The sequence below is a fragment of the Monodelphis domestica genome, chromosome 7, assembly GCF_027887165.1.
Source record: "Monodelphis domestica isolate mMonDom1 chromosome 7, mMonDom1.pri, whole genome shotgun sequence".
In the NCBI taxonomy this organism is placed as follows: domain Eukaryota; kingdom Metazoa; phylum Chordata; class Mammalia; order Didelphimorphia; family Didelphidae; genus Monodelphis; species Monodelphis domestica.
The window spans coordinates 278,971,580-278,999,079 of record NC_077233.1 but is presented as its reverse complement, the minus strand read 5'-3'; the positions used below and the strand labels follow the sequence as shown (position 1 = coordinate 278,999,079).

Genomic DNA, 27,500 nt, shown 5'->3' with positions numbered 1-27,500 from the left:
TCGGCTCCCCGGATCTCTCCGTGGAGAGTGCCTCTTCGGAGCAAAGAGAAGCCAAACTTCTATCTGGCCTCGCAGTCCCGGGTCCCCCTCTATTCCTTAGCATCACCCCAGAACCGTTCTCCCCGGGAGCCCCTCGCCCCAAGTCTTGCCCCTCTGGCAATCATCTCGTCACCCCCAAATCCCTTTTCTTTCTGTTCTCCCCAGGTTATTGAAGGCAGAAACAGACCCTGCCCGGACAGAAACCGGGCCTCAGTTTCCCCCTCCGAGGACCCGGGGGTCAGACCAAGGCAGAGCCAAGCCACTCTTCCCGGAGCTCGGTTCTCGCCAAGCCCAGCCCTGCCCCCCTGCCCAGCCCTCACCAGCCCCGGGCGGCCAGCCCCGGCTTGACGCACAGCTGCTGGGAGGGCGGGGCGGCTGCCCTGGGCTCTCTCTATAAAAGAGGCGGCGTCGGCGGGAGAAAGCCCAGTCGAGCTCTTTGCCAGAGAGTCCGCAGCGAGCCCAGCCGGTCCCTCCTCCCCGCGGTTCTCTCACGCTCCCCTGCCGCCCTCCGGGTCTCCGCGTCCCGCCGCGTCCCGGGGTCCAGGCGACGTTCCTCCGCCTTCGCCCGCTGCCCTTCCAAGCCGTCACTTTCTCTCTTCCCCCCCCGTCTCCTCTCACCACCAATGAAACTGGCGGCGATGATCAAGAAGATGTGCCCCAGCGAGTCGGAGCTCAACATCCCGCCCAAGAACTGCTACCGGATGGTCATCCTGGGCTCGTCGAAGGTGGGCAAGACGGCCATCGTGTCGCGCTTCCTCACGGGCCGCTTCGACGAGGCTTACACGCCCACCATCGAGGACTTCCACCGCAAGTTCTACTCCATCCGCGGGGAAGTCTATCAGCTGGACATCCTGGACACGTCGGGCAACCACCCCTTCCCGGCTATGCGGCGCCTCTCCATCCTCACAGGTATGTGGGGGCTACGGCCGCTCCTCCGCCGGCAGCGCCCCTTTCCCCCCCCCCCTCCCCCTCAAGTCTCTCCGTCCCGTCCTGCCCTCCAGCTGGGAGACTTCCGAGTCTGAACTCGGAGCGCCCTTCCCGAGCCAGGACTCTCCCAAGCTCGGCTCTGGGGTTGCCCGGTCCCCGCCCCCCCCCCCCGTCCGCTCTAAAGGGGGCCCCTCGGCGCCTCCCCGGCCGGTCTACTCAGTGGTCCTAATCTGTGGTGTCTTTCTCCCCCCGGCAGGAGACGTCTTTATCCTGGTCTTCAGCCTGGATAACCGAGACTCCTTCGAGGAGGTGCAGCGCCTCAAGCAGCAGATCCTGGACACCAAGTCCTGCCTGAAGAACAAGACCAAGGAGAACGTGGACGTGCCCCTGGTCATCTGCGGCAACAAGGGGGACCGGGACTTCTACCGCGAGGTGGAGCCCCGGGAGATCGAGAAGCTGGTGGGCGAGGACCCCCAGCGCTGCGCCTACTTCGAGATCTCGGCCAAGAAGAACAGCAGCCTGGACCAGATGTTCCGGGCGCTCTTCACCATGGCCAAGCTGCCCAGCGAAATGAGCCCGGACCTTCACCGGAAGGTCTCCATCCAGTACTGCGACATCCTGCACAAGAAGGCTCTCAAGAACAAGAAGCTCTTGAGAGAGGGCAGTGGAGGCGGCTCGGGGGAGGCCTACGGCATCGTGGCTCCCTTCGCCCGCAGGCCCAGCGTGCACAGCGACCTCATGTACATCCGGGAGAAAGCCATCGGGGGCAGCCAGGCCAAGGACAAAGAGCGCTGCGTCATCAGCTAGGAGCCCCCGCTCCTCTCCTTCACCAAACTAGTAACTAAAACAAAAGGTTTTTTTTGTTTAAGTAAAACGTGAGATGTTCCGGCTGACCCTTTCCCGGTGGCATGGGCTCCAGGTTGGCATCTGACCTCCAAGTCGGCTTCCCTGGGGGCACTTACCATCTGCCCTTCCCCTTCTCCTAGGATGAGGTCATGGCGAACTAGTGGTGCTCTTCCTTTGGAGTGCCTGAAACTTGGGAGAAGGGAAGAGATGCCTAGAGGGCCATATCTGTCATGGTGGGGAAGGAGAAATGCCCATCATGGGGGTCTAGGAAAGGACAGAAAGGTGCATGGGATGGGGGTAGTGGTCTGGAAGTGTGCAACTTGGTGTGTATTTTGCCAGAATACCAAAAAAAGGGAGGTATTTTCTAATATGAGACTCCTGAACTGCCACAAGCATCTGGCAAGATCCTCTTCCTTCAGGTTCCAAACCTGGGATGTGATGGTGGGTTAAAAACCCCAACAAAAACCAAACTGTGTTTACATGTGTTTTCAGTGGAAAAAAGAGGGAAAATTGCACTTTATAGTAAATGTGTTGTCATGGACATGAACAAAATCTTTTTTAAGTGTTTATACTGTGTATGTGTGGAAATGTTATGATTTTTTTTTTAAAGCAAAATAAAATCATTTAAAATGGAAAACTTGGTTTGCCTTTTTTTTTTTTAATGGTGGGTGCAGAGGAGTAGAGACAACTGTTTTCCACTACTGTGGAATTTAAATTTCCAGCCAGTGTTATGACTTTTGCCAGAACTCTGCTATAAAATTGGCATTCTGAAAATAGCATCAGCATTTTTATTAAAAGGAAAACTGCCCTAAAAAAAAAAAGCTGCAGATAATCATTCAAAGGCAAAAATAGTGCTTCAAGGAATCAAAAGTGCTCTACAACTTCCATATGTAAAAAGACCATAGAGAGTGCTAAGAAAAATGGAAGGATTTCAGTATCTTCTTAAACTCGTTTTCAAATTATTTTAATGTAGTGTCTTCCATGCTGTGTGTACAGTTAGTGCCAATGACCTTGGACCAGGAACGCATGCTCGCTCCCCAGGCCTGTTTCTTCCTCTGTAAAAAGAAGGGGTTGGATCAGCTCTCTAAGACTGCTTCCAGCTTTCAATCCTGTGATCTTTCATGCTTTAAATATCACTCCTCCCTTTCTGATTCCGTGTGGTCCCTACACTGTACGAGTTCTTTTCTTTGGTGCCGGTGTCAGGGCAATGAAAACTTTCTTTGGAGTAAAGAAGAGCACAAAGGCAGCACACGTCCTGAGTGGTTCAACCATGTTCCACTGAGCCCAAGGTTCCCAAGCCACAAAAGCAGTATAGGACCCAAGCTTGGTATATGAAAAAATGTCTACCTATGAAAATCACACAATCATGGCGGGATACAGAGGAACAGAGGCTTCCCCGTCAACGTTCGTTAAGCCGCTCCTATGGGACAAACAGTACTATCCAGGAAATAGGAGTGTGTGGGTAAATATTTAATAACCAGCTCTCAAGAAATGTGCACAGGACACCCTTTTCTGTTAAATCTACATTACTGACACTTTCTCTAATGTCTTCTTAAGTCTTGATCATCAAGAAAGCAATAAATCAAATCCCAATTTTTACATTTGCCAATTTCTGGGGGGGGGGGGGTTCAAGTTAAATATCACCGTGCCTGTTCCCAAGTGAGGTTTTTACAGGGACATTCAAAATGGAGACGACATTAAGACTTCTTGTACTCATTTTTACAAAATCTAAATAGACAGAGAGGGGAAAAACCATAGCAAAAGGCTTTTGATACATGACGTTAATGACATGCTAAAAAAGTCATCAAGACCAGACCAGACATTCTCATTAGCCCTCAACATGGGTATTCACACATAGAGGTGGTCAAAGTCGGAGGTGCCCTGCTGGGGCCAATTCTTGCAAGCTGGTATTTGAACCTGACACAGCTCCTTTCTATTTCCTGTCAGATTAGGTCCACGTACGAATCCCTATCAAATGGCCAGGAAATCAGGGGTTTGGTTGAGAGCTAATACGGAAATATAGAGGTAGCGGGGGCTGCCTCAAAGCCAGGAAGGGCTGGTCACCTTCCAGCTCGGACACACACGTTGGGACCCCCGGCAAGACTTCATTTAACCTCTTGGCTACTCTCAGACTCATTTCCAGGAAGGCTTTGCCCCGTCACGGTACAGGGAGTTTCCTCAGCCAGCCATTCCCTATCCCATGAAGGCACAGGTCTGTGGGATTTGGTTAGTCCAGTGTCACAAGGTAGAGCTCATCTCAATGGCCTTGGCTTTTCCCTGACAACCTCGTTAACCTGGTTCAATTCAGAGCTCCCTGTTCTATAGAAAGCAATCAAGAGCTAGTGTCCTCCTCCGCCACCGTGTCCCCTGCTGCCTTCCTGTACCGGCACAGTCTAGCTCCTGTGGGTGAGCTCTTGGCTCCCAGGAATGCAGATCACGGAAGTTCTACTTGCTGAAGACAGGGACTTCTCAGACTTAATCCCTTCCCAAAAGACCTCAAAGGACACCCTTGTCAGCAGACTTCCAGTGGGGACACAGCATTATACCAGCTACTTGGATGGCTTAGCAGGCATCAGGAATCCAAACTCTTGTCCTAAATAATATTAGCTGACTTGCCTTTGAGAGGCAGGGAAGCAACTCTGATGCCGATTTGCACAGCCAGGGAAGTCGGTACAAAGCTGTCAACCCGACAAATAGGAGGCAGGTCTAGGAAACCAGGAAGGCACTTGACAACTATTTGTAAAATGAACCCAAATGTACAGCTACAGTGTCTGAGCCACTCTTTCCCTCTGGCACCTGCACATGAGAATGGCCATTTAGATGAGGCTTCCAGTTATATGTGTTGGTTAATAGTCAGTCATAGAAGACCAGCAGAAAAATGATTGATTTTTTTCCAGTTTAACAGTTTGGATCTAAACATCAGCAGGGCCAGGGGCCGGGAGAGGTCCTGTGTGCACCCAAATGCTTTAGTACAGACCCACCTGCTTCTCTCCATCCCAAAGGGTACAGCCACATAAATAGAGCTGGTTTGGCCATCCTGGCATAACTGTTTACTCTGGCACTAAAAAGTGTGGCCAAATGTGCTAAATGAAGACAGCAGGGGAAAATCCGAGTAGCAAAAATGTGTAGGCATAGCAAGACCTGGACAGTATGAGGGCTTTGGAAGCCGCCTCACAGGAGACTCAATGACTGACACCCCCACTGACACTGCTATCTTTACACAAAGAAGACAAGCTATTTAGGGCTCTGACACTGCCATGAACAACAACAAAAAATCCTCCCTGTGGTGCCTCCATGCATTCAAAATTTTATTCATTCTCACAGAGCCACCTATTAATCATATTAAATCCAAGCAGCACAAAGAATAATTTGGCCAATTAATTCTATGCAAAAGTTTCATGAAACTTCCATAATAAGAACAATATGTACCTTGTACACCCTGAACACAGCCAAGAGGAAGGGAGTGTGGGATGGGAGGGGAAAGGAGCAAATACCCTCTTTCCCACTGTGTCTTCCAGTACTGCTGTCAGAACCAGAAGATGTGACAGATGGTTACTTCCCAGGAGGCAGCCATAGAGGTTCAAGCCCCATGAAAGTATATTGCTCACTGCCATTAGTAGACCTTTAATTCACACCAGAAAATGCTTATCTGCAAGCCTCTACCCAGCCCCGGTGACCTAACCACCGAGCACAAGCAACAAAGATGTCTGAAAAGAGCTGCTCGAGAGAATGTCGCTGGGATCCATACAGCGCCACAGCAGAGGGGCGGGGAGGGAGGAGAGAATGCAATCTTGGCTTTCCTGGTTCAGTTTTTGTCACTTCTGCCATTGTTACATGCCTGCTTTATTCTTTGGGGATTTCAAACATACAGAGACTCTTATATTTTTGCAAAAGTTCATTTTTGGTTCTGACTTGTTCCCGAAGACTCTGCAGTTGCTGCTGCTGCTGTTCCGGACTCGAACCGATCCCCGGCATTGTGCTAATCACTTTTCGCATCTCTTGGAACTTGGTCTTAAGAGCAGTCAGTTCCTGGTGCATGTCAACACTGTCTTTGTCCATACTGTGGAAGGCAGAAACCAAAGGTTAGCACTGAGGGCTGAGAACAAGGCTATCTTGTGTCTACAGCACTTGTGGGACTGAACTTAATACACGCAGCCTCTGACAAATGGCAAAGTTAGCGAAAATATGGAATCTGCTTCAATTTAGGGCACTCCTTACAGGTACCATCGACTATGAGATTTTTAGCAAGCTAGCAACAGCCCAAGTCTCGAAGGCTTGGGGCTTTAACTTCTTACCATAAAGGCTTGTCACGACTCCAAGGACGACTCTGTTTTTAAAATTAATTCTACTATTTGGGCCTTTTCTTTTTTAAAACCCTTCCCTTCTGCCTTAGAATCAATACTAAGGGCGAGGCAACCGGGGCTAAGTGACTTGCCCACGGTCACCTACCTAAGAAGTGTCTGAGGTGACACTTGAACTTAGGAACTCTCATCTCCAGGCCTCGCTCTCTATCCACTGAGCCACCGAGCTGCCTCTATTTAGATATCTTCACTAAAAATAAGACCGTAACTGAATATATTCACCTAATAAAGCCAGCTAGCCTCCGATTCCTGGCTTCAGAACTTTTAATATACTTTTAAACACTCACTGTACTTTAGCTAAGCAATCACTCAAACGACAGGTGTTTAGGTGCCTATCGTGGGCCAGGCATTATTCTAGGCCCAATCTTTTTTGAAATGAAACAATCCCTACTCCCAAAGAGCTTACATTCTCTCAGGGGAACAGCACGCACACATATAGGTAGATACAAAATATATACAAGGTAATTGGGGAGGGAGGCACTAGCAACTGGGGAGAGCAGGGAAGGCTTCATGTCAGAGGCAGTAAAAGAGAGGAGTTCAGTGGGGCTGATTTGAGGGAGGGATACATTTCAGAGGAAAGAGATGGAGTGTGATATGTGAGAAACAAAGAAAAGGTCAGTTTAGCTGGACTGCAGAATGAGGAGACAATAGTAGTATTTAATAGGGCTGCAAAGACAGGAGGGGAAGAGGAATAAAATGCATTTTATCCTAGAGGCAATGGGAAGCCACTGGAATTTCTTGAGGACTGAAATGATCGGCCTAATGAAAAGCCATGTTGACAACTGTTTGAAGAATAAATCGGAGTGGGCCAAGACTCGAGGCAAAACTTGGCAGCCACTGAAATAGTCTAAATGAGAGCTGATAATGAGGGCCTGAACTAAGGTAGTAATAGCCCTGAGTGGAAAAAGCAGTCAGATGCAAGAAATGTTGTGGAGGCCGAAGCAGTAAGATTTGGCTGGATGTGTAGGAGTGAGGAGTTGAGGATAACATGAGGTTATAAACTTGAAAGAGTAGAAAGAATGGGGCGACCTTCCACAGAAATATGTCATCTTTCCACCAATTGTCTTACCAGCTGAACGGAGACCATCTCAAAAATTCCAACTTTGGAGCCCCTTTGTTTAAATTGCTTTATTTTATTTTTAAACCCTTTTTGTCTTTGAATTGCTATGAATTATCAGTTGAAGGCAGAAGAGCAGTAAGGGCTAGGCTGTGAAGGCTGTGAGTGACTTGCCCATGGTCACAAAGCTCAGAAGTATCTAAGGCTAGATTTGAACCCATGTCCTCCCAACTCCAGGTTTGGCTCTCTATTCACTGAGTCACCTAGCTGTCCCACTCTACAAGGACAGTTCCAACCGTGCCTCATTTTGCTCCCTGGCCATCTCTTTATCAGCTGCCTAGCCACTGAACATATAATCGCCACACCGTCCTTCCCACCTTCCCTTTCCAGCTGTAGAATTACAATTAACTCAGTCCTACCTGGTAGCTCCGGTGAACACACCTTCAATTTTCAAATGATAATATTCCTCTCTGGCCAGGATTCCTCTTTACATATTTCCCCTCCCCCACTGGGATAGGAGCTCCTAAGGGCAGAGGCTATCATGATTTCTATATCTGTATCCCCAGTGTTTAGTATAGAGTTGGGTACAGAGTAAGTGCTTAACAAATCCTTTTTCATGTATTTACTCAAGTTTGGACGAGGAGTGGGTCTGGAGGGAAACATGAGTCTTGTGTTGGACATGTTGCATTTAAGATCTCTTCAGGACATTCAGTGTGAAATGCCCAACAAACAGCTGATGACACGCAACTGAAGATGGCTAAAGATAATAGCATTAGTAATAATGGTCTTTATACAGGGCTTTAAGGCTTACAAAGTACTTTCCTAATGTTATCTCATTTGATCCTTACAACAACTGTAGGAGGCAGGTGCTATTATTATCACTATTTTATAGCTATGAAACGACAGAGTGATTTACCCAATAACTAATATCTGCGGCCAGACTTGGGCTCGGGTCTCCCTGTTTTGCAGTCCGTGACTCGACTATGCCTCTTAGTTGCCTCTGATATCTGCACAGAGATGATAATTAAACTTCCCAGAGTTTATAACGTCACCGCATGTGAGAGAACAGAGAAAAGATAAAGAGGGTCCAAATCAGAGTTTTAGAGAACACACCCAATTGAGGAGATGGTGATTGGAGTGCTGACCATCTAGCAGATTTAGAGAGCACTTTGCAAAGTACTTTACATGTTATCTTACCTTAGATGAGACTGAGAAGAAGTGGTCAGATAGGTAGGAAGGCAATCAGGAGAGCAGTATCACATAACCATAGAAAGAAGAAAGCATGGTCATCAGTGTCAGATGAAATAGAGTAAGAAAAAAGGATAAGGACTGAGAAAAGATCATCATATGTGGTAGTAAGAGAAGTCATTGGCTTCCATGTAGTCTACTCTATACCATCTCTATTCCACCTCACCTAGATCAATGTAGCCACCTGACAATCTGCTCATGCACATTAAAAAAAAAAAGTGTGGATAAGTCTTTTTTTTAAAAACAAGCAGCTGATTCAATGAAAACTAACAGTTAATTCAATAAGCTGTTCTAAAATTAGCCTATTGAGGCAGAAAAGGGGAAAATTTGTCAATTATTGTTTTTTTAATAAATTTTCTTTCCTAGTGGGGACATTTCAGACCAGATGGTGCTAATTCATTTTATTATTCATTTTCCTGAGCTTACGCAGACAGGGTAGTTTTTTCCAAAGGTAACATATTACTCCCTTCTAAGTCAAATAACTGCCACTGACTATTAACTACTTATTGATTGTCTCTATCAGTTCAAGAACAGTTTTTATTTTAGGAACAAGTAGTCATCTAACCATGTAACTACCACCTTCAATCTGCTATAGACTCGACTGAAGAAATGAACCAATGTTTCATCTCATGCTCAATTCCAGCAAAAGGGTAACTCGTGTTCTTGAGAATTAATAAATAAGTTTGAATATAATGAAAAAGAAATTCTTTTTTGAAAAGAAGTAATCTCAACTGAGATCCACAAATGAACTCAAATTATATCAGCTTCCTAGGCAACTATCATTTAGTTAAGGCTAAAAGAAATAATGAAAGGAAAGCTGGTCTAGTGTGATATAATGGGGGAAAAAAAAGGATTTCAATTAAAATTAGTTTAAGGGGCAATTTATGCTATTTCTTAGCCCAAAGAAGAAGATGGTTTCAAAATAAAAATAACTGGTTAAATTACTAGTAATTGGATTACTTTTTATTAAAGACACTCACATGCTCCCAAATTTCCAAATCTCCAAGGTCACCCCATTTCTTAGGCTTCAAGAAAAGTAAAACAGGTCTAAAGATAATAACAATCAATATGAAATTGTCTTACAAAGAGAGATGCTGAACTGAAAGGAGGTCAAACAGTATGCTAGGAAGAGTGTTCCTCCTCTGAAATCAGCCCCAATGGCAGAGTATTTCTGTACTGTCAAAACAGCACAGAGCTCTCTTAGGGTGAGGAAAACACTATATTCAGGAAATGCCTCACACTCAGTGGGGTCCCTTCTAAGCTAGGACTACTTTAAAACATTCAAACAAACTAAAAGAAGAAGAAAAAAAAAGCCTTTCATGCAGCTCCCAATCCTCAAAAGTGAACAAAAGAAGCAGTCTTTAAATGGGCCTGGGCTTTTGTGTTCAAGGTTAGTCATAACCCTACCTACAGAAAAAAAAAGATTAGTAGAGCATATGGGAGTCAAGAAGAATAGGAAGAATAAAATAAGGCCAAAGTCAAGGGCATCTTAGCATCATCCCAATATGCTCCAAAATAAAGATAGAAAATACAGCTATTCATTTGACAATTAGAAATGTATTGGAATATTAGTTCTTTTAGGAGATACTTTTTTTTCATTCTCAAAAGTCAACCTGGTAGAAAGAAACTAAAAGCACAAAGATAGGATTTAATGATGATTGTATACTTGGAAAACTCTAGGGAATGAGCAAAGAGAGTAAATGAGACAATAGCATCAGTAAAGTTAAAAACTACAAAATAAATCCTCAAAATCAACTGCCTTTCCATAAAATTATAATGAAATTCAAAAGACAATAAGAGAACAGGAGACCTAAATCCAAATTATAAGATGCAGAATCTGGGGATCAATCTATTAAAGCAAACAAAAGACTTATAAAGATTCAATTACAAAGTGATTCTTCAAGAAATAAAAAGCTTAAACAAAAGAGGAATATTCAGTGCTCATGGTTGAGCCATTCCTGTATGGTAAAAATGGCAATACTACCAGAGTTAATGTATACTTTTAATGCTATACCAATCAAACTATCAAAGGACTACTTTATAGAACCTGAAAAAAATAACAAAACTCATTTAGAAAAACAAAAGATCTATCAAAAGAAATTATTAAAAGAGGTAGGGATTAAAGGGGACTAGGACTTCTAAGTCTCAAACTATATTATAAAGCAGTATTTATCAAAAACATGTTATTGGTTGAAAAAGGGGAAATCAATATAACAGACTAGATGAAGAAGGATCAGAAACAATGGAATTTGATAAAACATAAAAAAACAAAAATTACTTAGAAAATTCTACTTGTTAAAAACTTCTGGAAAAACTGGAAAGCATTGTGACTTAAACCAACACCTTATACCAGATTCTACAAAACATTCTAAATGAATAAGTGATCTTACTAGTAAAGATTAGGCCATTATCAAAAGTAATTAGAAGAGAAACATCATATATCTCACAACTATGGGCACAAAATGAATTCTTTACCAACCAATGAATAGAGGCAATTCCAAAAGACAAAATAAACAATTCCATATAACTGAAAAGCTTCTTCTGTTCAGAAAAAAATGTATTCACCTAAGATAAGAAGGGAAGTAGTTGAATAGGAAAAATTGTTGTAAATTTCTCCAATAAGATTTTGGAATTAAAGAAATAGGGCAACTAGGTGATACAGTGGATAAAATGCCAGGCCTGGAGTCCAAAAGACTTGCATTCAAAGCCATCTTAGACCATTTATGTGTGTGATTCTGATCCTGGGCAAGTCACTTAACCCTGTTTGCCTTGGTTTCCTCATCTATGAAATGAGTTGGAAAAGGAAATGACAAAATACTCCAGTATCTTTGCCAAGAAAACTCCAAATGGGGTCATAAAGATTCAGACATGACTGAAAATAACTGAACAGTAATATTCAAGAAATACAATTTATATTCATATTTATGTGTGTGTGTTGGGTGATATATATAACCAAAAGTCATTCCTCAATAGATAATAAATGGATAAGTAATCAAAGGATATAAACAAATAGTTCTCAAAAGATTTGCAAACCATTAACAAACAGATGAAAAAATGTTCCAAATCACTAATATATTACAGGAAAATGCAAATCAAAACCTCCATAAGGTTTCATCTCACATTCTGGAAACTGGCAAAAATGACAAATATAGCAATAATCAGTGTTGGAAGGGTTATGAAATGAAAGGCAAACTGGTGCATGTTAGCAGAGCCATGAACCATTTGGGAAAATAATTTAGAATTGTGCAAATAAAATGACTAAAATATGCATACCCTTTGACCATGAAATGCCATTACTGCATTGATACTCCAGTAGCAGCCTTTTTTGTGATAGTAAAGAAATGAAAACAAAGTAGACCTCCATTGAATATTACTAAGAAATAAGAATGTGATGACTACAGAGAAGCATAAGGATCTAGATGAACCGATGATGAGTGAAGTAAGCAGAACCAAGAAAACAACACATACAAAACAGAAAGAATAACCACAACACAAGCATATACAAATACAAAAGTGAATGTTGCAAAATTATGAAGAAGCATGGCTCAAATGAAGAGATATGAAGAGACATTTCTAATCTTCCCCTTTGCAAAATGTAAGAGGCCCACAAGTATTACTTCTTGCACATATTTTCACTTTTTCAATGTTCTGACCAGTTATGGTGATTTTTTTTCCTATTTCTTCTGTCTTAAAAATATTATGTCTTGGGGGCAACTAGGTGGCTCAGTAGATTGAGAGTCAATGCCTAGAGATGAAAGGTCCAAGGTTCAAATCAGATATAAGACATTTCTGTGTGCAAGTCACTTAACCCACCACTGCCTAGCCCTTACCTCTCTTTTGCCTCAGAACCAATGCACAGTACTGATTCTAAGACAGAAGGTAAGAAGTTGTCATTTTTTCAGTTGTGTGTTACATGAGATGGTTTTTGGAACGGGAAGTAGAAGGTCACTCAGGGAAACTGTAGTGATGTAAAAAACAAAAGTCAACAATACACATTTATTTTTTTAAAAAATCAAACTGTTTATTAAGAAACCAAGCCAATTATTTATGAATATGATACAAACATTTTATTCTCTCATCACCAAAGTCCAGAATTTTGCTATACCACAAGTTTTAGACAGTGACGTTTGAGAATTGTCAAATTTATCAAATATGACTACTTTGGAACATAAAGTTGTAATCCTTGCAAGTACAAAGTTAGCCTTTATAAAGGTATAACTTGATGGTTCTCTCAAATGATATCCACAAATAAGCACTTTTTAGTCACTCACTTTCTTTGCTGAAAGTTGAGAGGAGACAATGGACAGCAAGATGGTGGAATGTTTCTGGAGTACTATAGGAAGACTAATATGCAACTAATGTACAAAATACTCATCAACTGTACTGTGTTGGCCTGGCAAAGCCATACGTTCTACACAGCTCCCAGCTGGCATAAAGGGCCCCTCAGTTTAAAAGAGGGACTAGTGTGTGCAGCAATAGGTCAGCAATATCATGTTCTAAAGATCCAAATCCAGCTGAGATCTCAAAGACCCTGCTAACCCACTCCAACCATCCCTGGATTAATTTTAAGCCAAATAGCTCAAGAAAATGTTGAAGTCCTGCTAGAATAGCACCCGGCACCCGGGACCAGGTTAGCTTTCTCTCTCCTGGCATTCTCAAAATGAGATCAAATCACCTCTGTGTAGATTCCTACCTCTTCCATTAGTCAAGTTAAGTATGTTTATTTTTGTAACTTGAGGCAAATAATTCACTCTAAACCAAGCAGAAAAACCAAAAAACAGAATTCTAAAATTAGAAAAATCAAAACTGGGGCCCAAAAAGAATTTTGGGCAACATCAATCAAGGGTTTAAAAAAAATAATTGAAGGAGCAACTAGGTGGCTCAGGGGATTGAAAGCCAGGCCTAGTCATGAGAGAGGCCTTGGGATCAAATCTGACCTCAGACAGACCTAGCTGTGTGACCCTGGGCAAATCACTTAACTTCCATTGCCTAAACTTATCACTCTTCTGCCTTAGAACCAATACATAGTATTGATTCTAAGATGTAAGATAAGGGCTTAAAAAAATTTTTTTAAATAACTTTAAAATGTATTTCTAGATGGGCAAAGATAACAAAAGACACAAACAGTCAATGCTTGAAGGGTTGTGGAAAGACAAGAACACTAATGCACTATTAGAGAAGTTATGAACTGATATAATCATTCTGGAAAGCAATCTGAAATTATGTGATAAAAGGAACTAAAATGTCTGTGCCCTTGGAGATTCCACTGCTGAGCATGTATTTGTCACTGACAAAAAGAAAAGTTTTTTTATACATCAATTATTTACAGCAGTACTATTATATGGTAGCAAAGACCTAGAAAAGACCCAGTGGACAGCTAGCTACTGTGGTAGCTGTCCACTGATTAGGAAATGGTGGACCAAATCATAGTATATAAATATAATGAATTATTTCTATGGTGTAAGAAATGAAAAAGATGATGCATACTAGACTTAGAACTGATGCAAAATTAAGCAAGCAAAGACAGGAAAACAACATGTACAGTGCCTACAACAATGCAAATGGAAAGAACCAGCACCAAACGAACTTCAATAAAGTGATAAAGAACAAATTTGACTTGGAAAAAAAAATGAGAAGCTACTTCACCCTGCTTCTTTGCTAAGCTAGGGAGAACAAAACATTGTGAAATACTGCAGATGATTTTTTTCAATGTATTGATTGGTTTTAGTGATTTCTTTTCTTCTTGTAGCTTTTAGATTTGGGGCTGGTTTTTGTTTCTTAAAGAGATCGAGTACCCCTACTTTGTCCTGGCATGAAATGCAGTATTGGCAAAGAAGCTTTGACTTACTGTATTTTTCAACCTGGGCCAACAGGCTCCTTTCCAGACAGTCTGATGGCCCTGCTCCTGGAGACTCACCATTTTGGTGCCAGACTCAGATCAGATTTGGCCCTATGCTATGTCAGAACTCTTCAATTCAAGTAATCCACAAACCTCTCAGGTAGCAGGGATCACGGGCAAAGAACTACCATGCCAGGATTGTACTTCTTAAAAACAAACAAACAAACAAACAAAAAAACAGAATGGCTGTTTGCGAGGGAATAGAAGGGTGAGGAGGGTAGGCGGGGAGGTGGCTCTAGGTGAAGTAAAAACAAAACAAAAGGCAATAAAAATCTACTTTTTTAAACAAAGCATTGCCCATTTCATTCTCTATTTTATAACCACGTTTACTCCCAAGGAATCATAGATGCAGGCTTAGCTCAGAGAGAAGATCCAGCAGTGTCTGGAAGAGAAACCAAACTCAATTTCAGCATCCTCTGCCTTCCCCAAAGCCTACATCAACTTTCATTCTGGAGGCCATGCTCCGGTCAGCATGGTTTCAAACCTCCAGTTCTCACTGCTCAGGTGCTCTAAGGAAGCTGTCTCTGCTTAGCTAAGGTAGAGAAAGAGGCAATTTGCAGGCAGGGTGCTATACTGTAAAGAATCAGGAGCCAGAAAGCCTATGCTTGAATCCTGACTGTCAGTTAATTCCAATGTGATCCTGGGCAAAATTCCTTAACTTTTCTGGGTTTCAATTTTCTCATCTGTAAAATGAGATTGGACTAGATGATCTCTAAGGTCTGTTACAACTATTAAAATAATGTTATTTCAACCATACAAATTTTTTTCTGGTTTCTTTTTTGCAGGGCTGCTAGGTGGCTCAGTGGATAGAAATTCAGGCCTGGAGAATGGAGGTTCTGAGTTCAAATCTGACCTCAGACACTTCCTGGCTCTGTGATCCTAGGCAAGTCACTTAACTCCCACTTGCCTAGCCCTTGCCATTCTTCTGCCTTGGAACCAATACACAGTATTGATTCTAAGACAGATGGTAAGGTTAAAAAACAAAAACAAAAATATATTTAGATACATGCCTTTTATAAAGTATATTTCCTCCAAGAGAAAGGAGGCTATATCTTTTATTGCTAGCAATATGATACTAACAATGATCACTACGGAGGACTGGAGTTTTGCTGCCTCTGCAAATTGAATTTATTTATATTTTTTCAGTTATTGTTTTCATTGTTCTGACTCTGCTTTCTTCATTCTGCTGTTTCTCTGAATTCAATCATCATTCCTTGCAGAGCATTAATACTCCTTTATATTCATACACCATAATTTATGCAGCTATTCTGTAATCACTGGGTTTTTTGTCATCACAAATAATGTTTCTCTAAGAAGCATTTTATACATATAAGTTTTATCTTTCTGTCAATAACCTGTTTAGGTACAGGCCCAGTATTGGGTTTGCTTGATCAAATGGTTCAAATTTAATAATTTTTCTTGCACAACTCCAAACTGCTTTCCAAACATGGCTCTACCGGCAATGAATTATCATGCCAGGCTTCCCAAAGCCTCTCCAACAATTAATAAGTCTTCCAAACCTTTAGCATTTTTGCAAACTTGATGGGTATGAGGTGGTAACCTCAAGGTTGCTTTAATCTGCATTTCTCAGAGTCACAATTTTGAAAGTTTTTCAGATGGTTATTTAAAACCTGTATTTCTTCTTCTAAAAACTATTCATATTCTTTAATCATTTATCAACTTTATCAATCCCTGAGATACTGTCATGAGTCACACATAACAATTAAAAGATTTTTCTCCCAAAGTTTTTTTTCTTCCTATTCTAAATATATCCATTTTTAGTTGTACAAAAGTTTTAACAAGTTATACAAATGAGATTATTTCATTGCTTATAATCTCTTCTATTTCTTAGCCGGTGACAAATTTTTCCACTATCCAGAACTATAAAAGACATGACCTTCTATTTTCCCATTTTATATTTGTTTTTAAATAACTCTCAATTCTAAGACAGAAGAGCAGCAAGGGCTAGGCAACTGGAATTAAGTGTTTTGCCCAGGGTCATACAGCTAGGAAGTATCTGGGGTCACATATGACCCCAGATACCTCTGACTGAAGGCCTGTCACTCTAACCAACGTGCCACTTAGCTGTTCCCTCATTTTTTTAATGGTGTGCCTTTTTATAGATGGAGGTCATTTATCCAATTGGAATTGATAAGATATTAGATTTAAGTTACTCATTTAAAACCTATTTTTCATGTATCTGCTTTTAAGTTTTCATAGTAATTCCTATTAAACTAATTAATTCCTTCCCAAAGCAGTTCATGTTTTTGGATTTTATGAACTGCTGTATAATTTTGTAAGTCTTTGATTAGTGTATTTAATGGATTTAGAATTATATTTTTTAATCTATTTCCTGATAGTTTTGATAATTACTTTTTTGTGGCATAATTTAAAATCTAGTCATGCCAAGTCCACAAATTTCCTATTGTTTTTATTATGCCTTTTTTTATTCTTGGTCTTTTATTATGCCAAATGAATTTATTATTATTGCTTAACTTTAAAGACTACTAGGTTTGGAAGAACAAAAGATCAAGGATATCCAGGGAAATCATGAAAAAAAATGCAAAGGAAGGAGGACTTGCAGTCCCAGATCTCAAACTATACCATAAAGCAACGGTCATCAAAACAATTTGGTACTGGCTAAGAGACAGAAAGGAGGATCAGTGGAACAGACTTGGGGTAAGTGACCTCAGCAAGACAGTTTATGACAAACTCAAAGAACCCAGCTTTTGGGACAAAAATCCATTATTTGATAAAAACTGCTGGGAAAATTGGAGGACAGTGTGGGAGAGATTAGGTTTGGATCAACACCTCACACCCTACACCAAGATAAATTCAGAATGGGTGAATGACTTGAACATAAAGAAGGAAACTATAAGTAAATTAGGTGAACACAGAATAGTATACCTGTTAGACCTTTGGGAAGGGAAAGATTTTAAAACCAAGCAAGACTTAGAAAGAGTCACAAAATGTAAAATAAATAATTTTGACTACATCAAATTAAAAAGTTGTAAGATTTAAAATAAGTTGAAGGCCTTAAACTGTAACAGTTAAAAGAGTGGGAGCCATAAACTGTTATAATTAAAATGGTTGATGTTGTAAACTGTAGTGAGTTCAAATGGTGGAAGGTATAAATTGTGATAGATATAAGAGAGGGTGAGTAAATTTGACCGCAGAAAATATGTTTCACTACAGTGTCTTGGTTTTTAAATCAAATATAAGGTGGTCGCCAGGGAATATATTCCCAAATTCTGAATATGCCCAAGTCAACTGGGTTTTTTAGAGAATTTAATTAATAATACAATGAGGAATTAAAGAAAAAGAGAAGGAGAGAGAAAAGGAATTAATGAGAAAAAATAGGTTGGCCAGGGCAGGCCTGGCCAACCCAGGCCTAAGCCTTAAGAGAGAAACCAGTCAGTTATCACTCACCATAAGATTTGTCTTAAGCAAGGAAGTCTGGGGAACAGAATCTCCCCAAAGGGAGTTCCAGCCAGAGTCAGCCTCCCAAGGGACTTCTTCTCAAGAGATCTTCAAAGGGCCTCCTCCAAAAGGATCTATCTCCAAGGGCCCAAGGATCCTATCTCCAAACCTCCAAGGATCCCTTGCTCAAGAGATTCCTTTTCTTATATAGGAGGTTTTTTCCTATGTCACCTCCCCTAAGTCCTTACATCTACCAATCACTGTAGACGTTTTCTAAAAGACAGCCCATCTGAATTCCTGCTAAATCGACTAATCTCCTCAGTAAGTCTGAACAAGAGAAAATGCTGCTGTGTCGACTAAGTAAGTCTGAACCAGAGAAAACACAGCTGAGACTAATCCCATCAAGAGAAAACCTGCCAGACCTTTATAGGTACCTAGCATCCCATTGTATCAATTCTAAAAACAGGCATGGCTCAAAGAACTCCTTGCCTTACTATAAGCATGGTTTTAAGTACCTTCATTGTTTAGCAAGGAGTTTTCTCCCCTAAAGCAGTCTTAAGTACAGGTGGAGTAGAGGTCCTTCCATTTCTGATCCTGGCAAGTTCTCGCATCAAAATGGGGAATGTTTCCAGTAGGGAATTTGTTCCAATGGAGAATTCCCCAATGTGGAAATTTTTAACATTCACAAGTCTGAGAAATTTCAAGATTTACAAAGTTTTTGTACAAACAAAACCAACGTAACTAAAATCAGAAGGGTAGCAACAAATTGGGAAACAATCTTCATAAAAAAATTTAATTACTCAAATTTACAAAGAGCTAAATCAATTGTACAAAAAATCAAGCCATTCTCCAATTGATAAATGGGCAAGGGACATGAACAGGCAGTTCTCAGCCAAAGAAATCAAAACTATTAATAAGCACATGAAAAAGTGTTCTACATCTCTTATAATCAGAGAGATGCAAATCAAAACAACTCTGAGGTATCACCTCACACCTAGCAGATTGGCTAACATAATAGCTATGGAAAGTAATGAATGCTGGAAGGGGTGTGGCAAAGTCAGGACATTAATGCATTACTGGTGGAGTTGTGAATTAATCCAACCATTCTGGAGGGCAATTTGGAACTATGCCCAAAGGGCGATAAAAGACTGTCTGCCCTTTGATCTAGCCATAGCACTACTGGGCTTGTACCCCAAAGAGATCATAAGGAAAAAGACTTGTACAAGAATATTCATAGCTGCGCTCTTTGTGGTGGCCAAAAATTGGAAAATGAGGGGATGCCTTTCATTTGGGGATTGGCTGAACACATTGTGGTATATGTTGGTGATGGAATACTATTGTGCTAAAAGGAATAATAAAGTGGAGGAATTCCATGGAGACTGGAACAACCTCCAGGAAGTGATGCAGAGAGAAAGGAGCAGAACCAGGAAAACATTGTACACAGAGACTGATACAACTGTGGTACAATCGAAGGTGATGGACTTCTCCATTAGTGGCAATGCAATGATCCTGAACAATCTGCAGGGATCTAAAAAACACTATCCACAAGCAGAAGATAAACTGTGGGAGTAAAAACACCGATGAAAAGCAACTGCTTGACTACAGGGGTGGAGGGGACATGACTGAGGAGAGACTCTAAATGAACACTCTAATGCAAATACCAACAACATGGAAATGGGTTTGAATCAAGAACACATGTGATACCCAGTGGAATTGCACGTGGGCTATGGGAGAGGTGGTGGGAGGTGGGTGAGGGAAGAAAAGAAAATGATCTTTGTTTCCAATGAATAATGTTTGGAAATGACCAAATGAAAATTTAAAAAAATAAATTAATTAATAAAGACTACTAGGGCAGTGATGGCAAACCTTTTAGAGATGGAGAGCCATGCCCCGCCCCAATGCCCTAACCATACCACCACCCCCTCCCCCACCTGAATGCCATAAACAACCACCACCACCACACTCCTGCCCCACCCCTTACCTCACACAGGGGAGAAAAGAAGCACTCCCATTAGGCTGCTGGACGGAGGGGTGGGAAATGTAAAAAAAAACATGGTCAGGCATGGTGGAGAGGAGCTCTGCCTTCCGTGCCCACTGAGCATTCACTCTATGTGCCATCTTTGACACCCATGCCATAGGTTCACAATCACTGCTCTAGGGTAATTTGATTAGGACATAAAGCCAGAGGGAGTATTCATTAAGCTCTTACTGTTCAGGCACTATGCTAAGCAACAGAACATAAATACAAGCAAGCAGGCCAATCCCTGCTTTCAGACAGATTACATTCTAGTAAAGGTCTTAAGATACCCTCATAAAAAGAAGCCTAAAAGAGAAAGAAGGTCATGGGGACAGCACAGTTTGGAGCTGTTGAGCACAAAGTGTGGTAGAGAACTGATTCAAGGTAACTGATTCAAGGTAACATAAGGCAAAAGCTCACCAGTAACCCATGGAAATTCCCAGAGAAAGGAAGATGAAGTTTCAGAAGGAGATGAGACAGGAAAGAAGGCAACTTGATTTGGAGCTGATGATTTTAGTACTATTAGTAAAGTATGAAACCTGTTCAATAATGTGGATAGCTTGGTCCCTTTTACTCTGTTGCTGTGCTCTATCTACCAACAATGAATTCAATTATTTAGGCCTTCCTTTGTTCCTTTAAAAATTGTTTTGTAGTCATATTCACTTACGTCCCATCAGTGTCACAAGAGGCTAATTCCTAAATACTGAGGGCATTTCTGTTACCCTATGTGGAGTTTATGTTATCTTTCTCCTTTTTACTAATAACACCAAAGATTGATTATTTTTATGAAATAACTTTAATTCCTTTTTTTTAATTCTCCTTTGAGTCACTTTGATTCTTCTATTTTATGGAAGCTATCGGCTATCTTACTCAGTCTTTTCATTTATTCTCTGAAGTTTCTAAAACAAGCCATCATATTCTGCAAAAAGTTGCCTATGTCTGCAAATTATTTTTATCATATTGCTAAAGACAACATGTATTATCTTATAACTGGGAGACAGATGGCAATAGTGGCTAGAGTTGGTTTTAATTGAGAAGACATGTATTTGGGTCTCAATTCAGAGATCTACTAGCTGTGTGACTGACCCTGGACAAGTCCCTTAACCTTTCAGTGCTCCCAGGAAATTCTCTAAAATTATAAATTGAAAACAGGTACTAGTCTTCATTGGTAGAAGGAATTCTTACCTATATCAACAAAATCACAAGTCCCCTCAAAGGAAAAATGGCCAGAGAAAAAATTTCTAACACTGCCAAACAGCAATTAAAGCAATGGGCATCCTTGTTTTACCCTGGCCTTATCAAGAAAGATTCCATTGTTGCTATCACAGATAATTCTAGATCTTGGAAAAAAACTTAATTTTTATGCTTTTTAGTAATTTTTAAAAGCACACATGCATTTTGTAAAAGGCTTTTTCTGCAACATAAACATTTTCCTTATAATATTTTTATATTCCTAGTTTTCCTAATAACTATATAATATATAGTTGGAAAATCTTGAACCCCAGGACTACGTTCCCCAGAATTCCTTTTGTATTTCCCAGCATCCTTTTCCCTTCATTTACATGCATCTTTATGTCATAGTTAATAACTTTCTGGGACTCCTCTCCCTCTTTTTTATTTGAGATTGGGTTTTGAGTTAGTTAACTCCTTTTAATTATACTTTTTTGTTTTAATAAATTTTATAAATATAATACTTGAGTTAAAAGGATGAAGGACCACTTTTAGATCCAACAAGTTTTACACAAAGTCCTATTCCCCTGTCTCATTTGGCATATAAATGGATCCTGTTTTCTCAAAGATCATACACAATAAGTGTAAGTACAAGGTTATAATATTCTGGAAAAGCTTTGGGTATAGTCCCAACAACAGACTGAGTCTGCTTTCCAAGAATCAGCCACTTGATGATAAACTTTTTGAACATGGAAAACATAAAACAAAGAAAAATGCAAAAAGGCTCTTGGTTCTATGTGACCTTCTTTGTAGTTTTTAGTTTTTGTTTTTTTAAAAACTCTTACCTTCTCTCTTGGAGAGAATACTAAGTACTGGTTCCAAGGCAGAAGAGTGGTAAGGACTAGGCCCATGATGGTGAACCTATAACACACGTGTCAGCACTGACACATGTAGCCATTTTCGATGACATGCGGCCCATGAAGGCTCAGCAAGCCTCAGGGTCTGCCCAGGGACCCCAGCCGTGGCCATGGCCATGTACACACGTGGAAGGCACGAGTGCCAGCAGGCAGGCAGGCGGGTGACAGCCGCTGTTCTCGCAGCACCCAGGGCCAGCAGACTGGGAAGCCACCTGGGCCTGTGGAAGACTGGGCAGGGCTCCGGCCCACTGGCAATGGAGGACTGCCTGGAACGGATTACCAGACACTTTTAGCACCCTGAAAGATATAGCAATGGCTTTACTCACAATTTTTCCCTCTACATACTTTTGTGAGACTTTATTCTCAACATTAAATAATATCAAAACCAACAAAAGAAAAAGATTGACAGATAAAGTTAATAGCACTTGCTTGGGCTTGAAGTGTACAAAATACCAACCTTCAACTGAAGATTTAGCCAATGAAATTCAGCAACAAAAAAGCACTAATAGGCAGGTTAGTTAAAGAATTCCCCCTCCCCCTCACTTATCTTAGTTCACAGCACCCCACACAAGTTAAATAATATCAAGACCAACAAAAGAAACTGACAGATGAACAAAGAAGTCACTAAGCAGGTAAGTTCAATAATTAGTTTTTTTGTTTATTAAATAGTTATATATTGCAATTATACTTTTTTGTTATTTAAACTATAACTATTGTGAAAAAATTTTTTTTTCCTTAAAGTGACACACCACCTGAGTTATGCTTGGTTTTTTGGCAAATTTTGACACACCAAGCTCAAAAGGTTGCCCATCACTGGACTAGGCAATGTCAGTTAAGTGACTAACCCAGTCACATAGCTAGGAATTATCTGAGACCATATTTGAACCCAAAACCTCCAATCTGACTCTCAATCCACTGAGTCACCTACACACCTCTTCCTTTTACTTTTACAGTAATAGTAGTGTGTCAGAAAAGGAGGCAAAGAGAGCACAATTTTTAGATTATCTATAAATTTTGATTTGGCTGTTAATACTCTAAATGCAAGATCCTTCTCCAATGTCTAGTAGATATGTAAAAAATTGCAATTATCACACATATTTCTGGAACAACTAAATTGTTTCAAACTTGAACTTCTCTATAAATAACACCTAAAGAAATGAGGAAGAAGTTACAATTAAATAAAAGGATGCTTGCCCCAAATACTCCTTGAAGAGGCAAAAAAAAGGGGGTTGGAAGAACAGGTTTTATTAAGGGCCCAATGGCAAAAAGACACTTTATTTCTGAATATATTTTGGCCATCTTGTATTGCAGTGCTCATGATAGTATTTGCAAAAATGCTTCCATGGAAATAATTGCAGCTTATATACCAACATCTATCACAGGAGATGGAGTAGAAAAATTCCACAAGAACTTAACAAAATTATCCAGATTAAAATTAATATCTTCAGGTGACAATCAGTGACCTCAATGCAAAGGTAGGAAAAAGGAAGGATGGCAACAGATGTATTGAAAAATATGTATTGAGAGAAAGATACAAGAGGGGCTTATCCTTATAAATCACATAAAAGTCTAGAGATAGTCATAGATGAATTGTATTCTGAATCTGTGATAAACAACCAAATTGATTGGTTCTTAAATTCATGAGTACTGAACAACATCAAGAAAGCCATTGTGGAGGAGACTATCATGTGAATGGGCCTTGAGGGATGAATATAATTTTGATAAGACTAAAATGGAATTGGGGGATACAATATAGGCAACAGTAAGAGTGATAAATCTGACTGCTTATTTACAGAAAAAAAGATCCCTTAAATCCAGATGGGTGTAGTATAGAGTTGATGTTGGGAAGTAATGGGACATGGGACAGAAAGAATGGAAAATCATGGAATTTTAGAACTAGAAGGAACCTTAAGAGATTTTCTAGTTAAGAGAAAGTTGTCATTCTACTAGTTAATCACAGACCTAAGATTAGAACATAGGTTTTCTGTGCTCTCTACATTATATATGTCATGCAGCCTTTCCAGCCTACAGCCAAATTACAGAGAAGGGGAGGTGGCTCTTAAATTCTTAGTAAAAATAATTATAATGATAGCCATGAAAATCTGTACAAATATAAGACACTACATTATTTCATTTGAACCTTATGATTCTGATTACCAGAGAAGAAAACAAGGAGAGATTGAGTGATTTGCTCCATGAGTGGGCCCAGAATCCATGTCAGGGAGTTGGGAGGGTAGGAAATGAAGGCTGATCAAAGAAATTAAAAAAAAAAAAGTCAGAACCCTAGAATGTCAGAATTGAAAGAGGTCTTCAGAGAAAGGAAAAAAGGTATCCATGCTTAGCTATAGTTATTTCATTTGAGTTTGTGATATTCAGTGTATATAGTAGTTGGAATAAATGTTATGGTTTTTTAATGTTGAAAATACGTGTTACTTAATTTCTGTACTTGAATTCAAATACTTTGACATTAAATTTGTGCCTTCTTTAACATGATTAGAAAAAAAAAAGGTTGGACATGACTTCCTAGCCCCTTTCAGTTCTGTGATTCTGGGCCCCCCTGTTCCTCTCCCCATTAATTTAGTTAACATAAGGCACAAAGATATAGGAATTGTCATAGTGGGTCAATTTCAATGTCTGAATTAAGTCTTGGAAAGGGTAGCAAAGGTTGGATGTCCCCCCATGACATCAAATTCAAAAGTTAGGAATCCCTTAGGTCTATGTTGGTCCAGTGACAAGACACTGTGCCTTCCCTCTGAAATTATCTTCCACTGACATTTTCTACATCTTATATTTCTAGTTTGGCATGCTCTCTCTTCCATTAAAATGTGAGCCTTTCTTAGAATCTCCAGCTCAGAATGCAATGCCTCGTTTATATAAGAGGTTGATAAGTTAATTTTGCACAGTATCTGGCTTGAACAATAAGCCCTTAACTGGCTTAGCATATATGGGCTTAACATATCCTGTTGCCTACGTACAGTACCTGGCTTACACAGTAAGCCCCTAATAAATGCTTAACTTTCAAAAGAAGGATCACTGATGGGCTGAAAAGATTCTCAATGGGCCAGAGGAGTTCATATCTGTAACTTGTAAGAACCCTTAGATATTATCTAAATCCAATCCTTTCACTTTACAGAGGATGTTCAGGTATAGTGGGACAGAGCGTAAGAATCCAGCCTAAACTTGGGTCCTTCCCTCTTTCCACCTGATGACAGCTACCTGAGGCAGCAACAATGCCACCATTGGTCTAGCTCGTTCTTTACCATGGCAACACATACGCGGCAAAGATTCACATCCTTAGGGTGCTCCAAGGAGCACGTCATCCCTGGGCAGTTTTTTCCTGGGAATTGGGGGGAAAAAGGTGGGGAGGGTGAGGAGGAAGAAGGGAGGGGGGAGAGGGGAGGAGCGGAGGGCACGTTACCATTTGATGACGTCATGGACCAAAGGCAGGAACGAATAGGTCTCCTCCTCCTTAAGGCCCGGGGGCGGAGGGGGCTGGAGGGGACCGGACGCCGGAGGCTGAGGCTGCGGCGGCTGCTGCTGGGGCTGCGGCTGAGGCTGGGGAGCGGGCAGGGGCTTCTGCTCAGGCAACGGCGGCTCCGGCGGTTGCGGCAGCGTCTCTTCCGCCGGTCTCCCGGAGACCACCCCGACGGAAGCCATGGCCGTTGGGCCGGTGGACCCAGCGCTGGGTCGATTTTCGCCGGGGCCTAGGCGAGAGTCGCTTCTTTTACACGTCACTGGGTGCGCCGCTGCACCGGGGCGAGCTGGGTACGGGAGAGGCCGCGAACCGAGCCCGCCGCCCCGCCCCCTCCTGCGCCTTCTAGTGCGCATGTCACGTGTGTAAGGCGGAGCGAAGGCGGGGCGAGGCGGAGCGAAGAAAGGGTGGGGCGGAGGTGGGCGGAATAATTGGCTGTTGCTAAGCAGCAGGGTAAACTTGTTAGGGAGAGCCCTTCTCACCAATCAATCAAACATTTATTAAGCGCCTACTCTGTGCCAGGCATTATGCTAAGCTCTGGAGATACCAAAAAGAGGCAAAAAACAGTTCCCGCACTCAAGGAGCTTCCAGTCTAATGGGGATTGACAACATGCAAACAAATGCAAAGCAAGCTATAAATAGGATAAAGAGCATTATTTTAGCAGAAAGGAGAACACTGAGAGGGATTGGTGTAGACTTCCTATAGATGGTAGAATTTTAGTTGGGATTTAAAGGAAGCCAGAGAGGTCAATAGTTGGCGCTAAGGAGAAAGAGCATTCCAGGCATGGGGGTGGCCAGAAAAGATGGCAAGAGATGAGTATCTTGGTGGAATAGCCAGGAGGCCAGATACTTTGGACCCGAGTATATGTTGGGAGTACAGATTAAGAAGACTAGAAAGGCTGGAGGGAGCTAGGTTATGCAGGGCTTTGAATGCCAAGTATTCGCATGTGGAGGAAAGAGGAAGTCACTGGGCTTTATTGATTAGCAGGGAACATGTTCAGACCTATGTATTTTAGGAAAATTACTTTCATGGTTTGAGTGGAGAATTGATCTGAGAGGGAGAGACTCGAAGTGGACAGACTCTCAAGCAGACTATTGAAATATTCCAATGGTGAGGTGAGGAGGACCAGTAGCAGTGGTGGCATTGCCGGAGAAATGCCAGTGTATTTGCGAGATGTTGCAAAGGTGAAATCTGCGGACCGGACCATGGCAACAGATTGGGTATGAGGTGGAAGATAGTGAAGAACTGAACACAGCTCTTGGTTTCCAGCCTGAGGCACTAGGACAGTGGTGCTGCCCTCTACGGTAATGGGTGTCAACGTGGAATCTAGAAATCCCAAACTTGTAGTTTGGAGGAATTTGGTGATCCCCAGTTTATTTAGTTTGGAGGTAGAAACCTCAGATTTTGAGCTTGTCACAGGAAGTTTCTCCCTGAGGGAACGTCCTGCTTCACTGGTCTCAGGCTAACCATAGACCTTTGAGTTACTTCTGAGTGGGCAGGAGGGTGGGACAGAACCCTGAGGGGTACCCTTGGTTAGAGGTATGCTCTAAAAGAGGATCCTGCAAAGAAGGATGATAAGGAGCTTTCAGATCAGACCATTCAGAAGTGTTCTGATTCATATTTCCAAAAAAAAATCACAACTGAGTATTACATACTCACTTTTAAATTTAATCTACTGATCACTTTCTTCCATCTACACAATCAACAAATAATAAATCAAACCCTAATTTATTGTTTCTGCAGATTTCCAAAGAGGAAATACTTCTCATTGAAAGTTTAACAGTAGGTTCCCTGTAATGTACCACTGGATTGATTAGGTTCCATAATAACCCTCCCTGAAGGATCTGCCAAATCTTGCCCCTTGTCTAGCCTGAATTCTATTCTTTGCAAGGATTGACTTTTTTCCCAGGAAAATTGAGGTTTTCTTCTAGGGAATGGGAGCTAGAGACTATTGACCTTGGGGTTCCTAAATGCTGGGGAAATTTTAGGGAAAGCCTGAAATACACACTGACCCCCTCCATTCCTCTTCCCATATTACCATTCTTCCCATCTGGTTTGCCCTCTACTCACTGCCAATCTATCTATGCCTTTAAAATTAGATTTCAAACCCACCTTCAGGAAACATT

At 41.3% G+C, this 27,500-nt stretch overlaps 2 protein-coding genes across 3 annotated transcripts; one reads left to right on the top strand and one right to left on the bottom strand.

Moving 5' to 3' along the window:
* The first annotated feature begins 209 nt into the window (after window positions 1-209).
* RASD1 (ras related dexamethasone induced 1) lies at window positions 210-2,449 on the top strand. 2 transcript variants are annotated; one of them, XM_001362256.4, is made up of 2 exons: window positions 210-948; window positions 1,223-2,449. In XM_001362256.4, the coding sequence occupies exons 1-2, from the start codon at window positions 663-665 to the stop codon at window positions 1,771-1,773; spliced, it is 837 nt and encodes a 278-aa protein (XP_001362293.2). In that variant the 5' UTR covers window positions 210-662; the 3' UTR covers window positions 1,774-2,449. The 2 variants fall into 2 exon arrangements, with proteins under 2 accessions (XP_001362293.2, XP_056659894.1); XM_056803916.1 differs by having other exon boundaries at window positions 447-948; window positions 1,297-2,449.
* A 2,650-nt stretch (window positions 2,450-5,099) lies between these two features.
* Window positions 5,100-25,744, bottom strand: MED9 (mediator complex subunit 9). The gene is made up of 2 exons (XM_001363310.4): window positions 25,320-25,744; window positions 5,100-5,872 (listed from the first exon to the last, which is right to left on the bottom strand). The coding sequence occupies exons 1-2, from the start codon at window positions 25,727-25,729 to the stop codon at window positions 5,656-5,658; spliced, it is 627 nt and encodes a 208-aa protein (XP_001363347.3). The 5' UTR covers window positions 25,730-25,744; the 3' UTR covers window positions 5,100-5,655.
* Between the last annotated feature and the right edge of the window lie 1,756 nt (window positions 25,745-27,500).

Coding starts and splice junctions, on each gene's coding strand:
- RASD1 (XM_001362256.4), top strand. CDS start 663: ATGAAACTGGCGGCGATGATCAAGAAGATGTGCCCCAGCGAGTCGGAG. Junction 949..1,222: donor GCGCCTCTCCATCCTCACAG/GTATGTGGGGGC, acceptor TCCCCCCGGCAG/GAGACGTCTTTATCCTGGTC.
- MED9 (XM_001363310.4), bottom strand. CDS start 25,729: ATGCGCACTAGAAGGCGCAGGAGGGGGCGGGGCGGCGGGCTCGGTTCG. Junction 5,873..25,319: donor GTCCATGACGTCATCAAATG/GTAACGTGCCCT, acceptor TGCCTTCCACAG/TATGGACAAAGACAGTGTTG.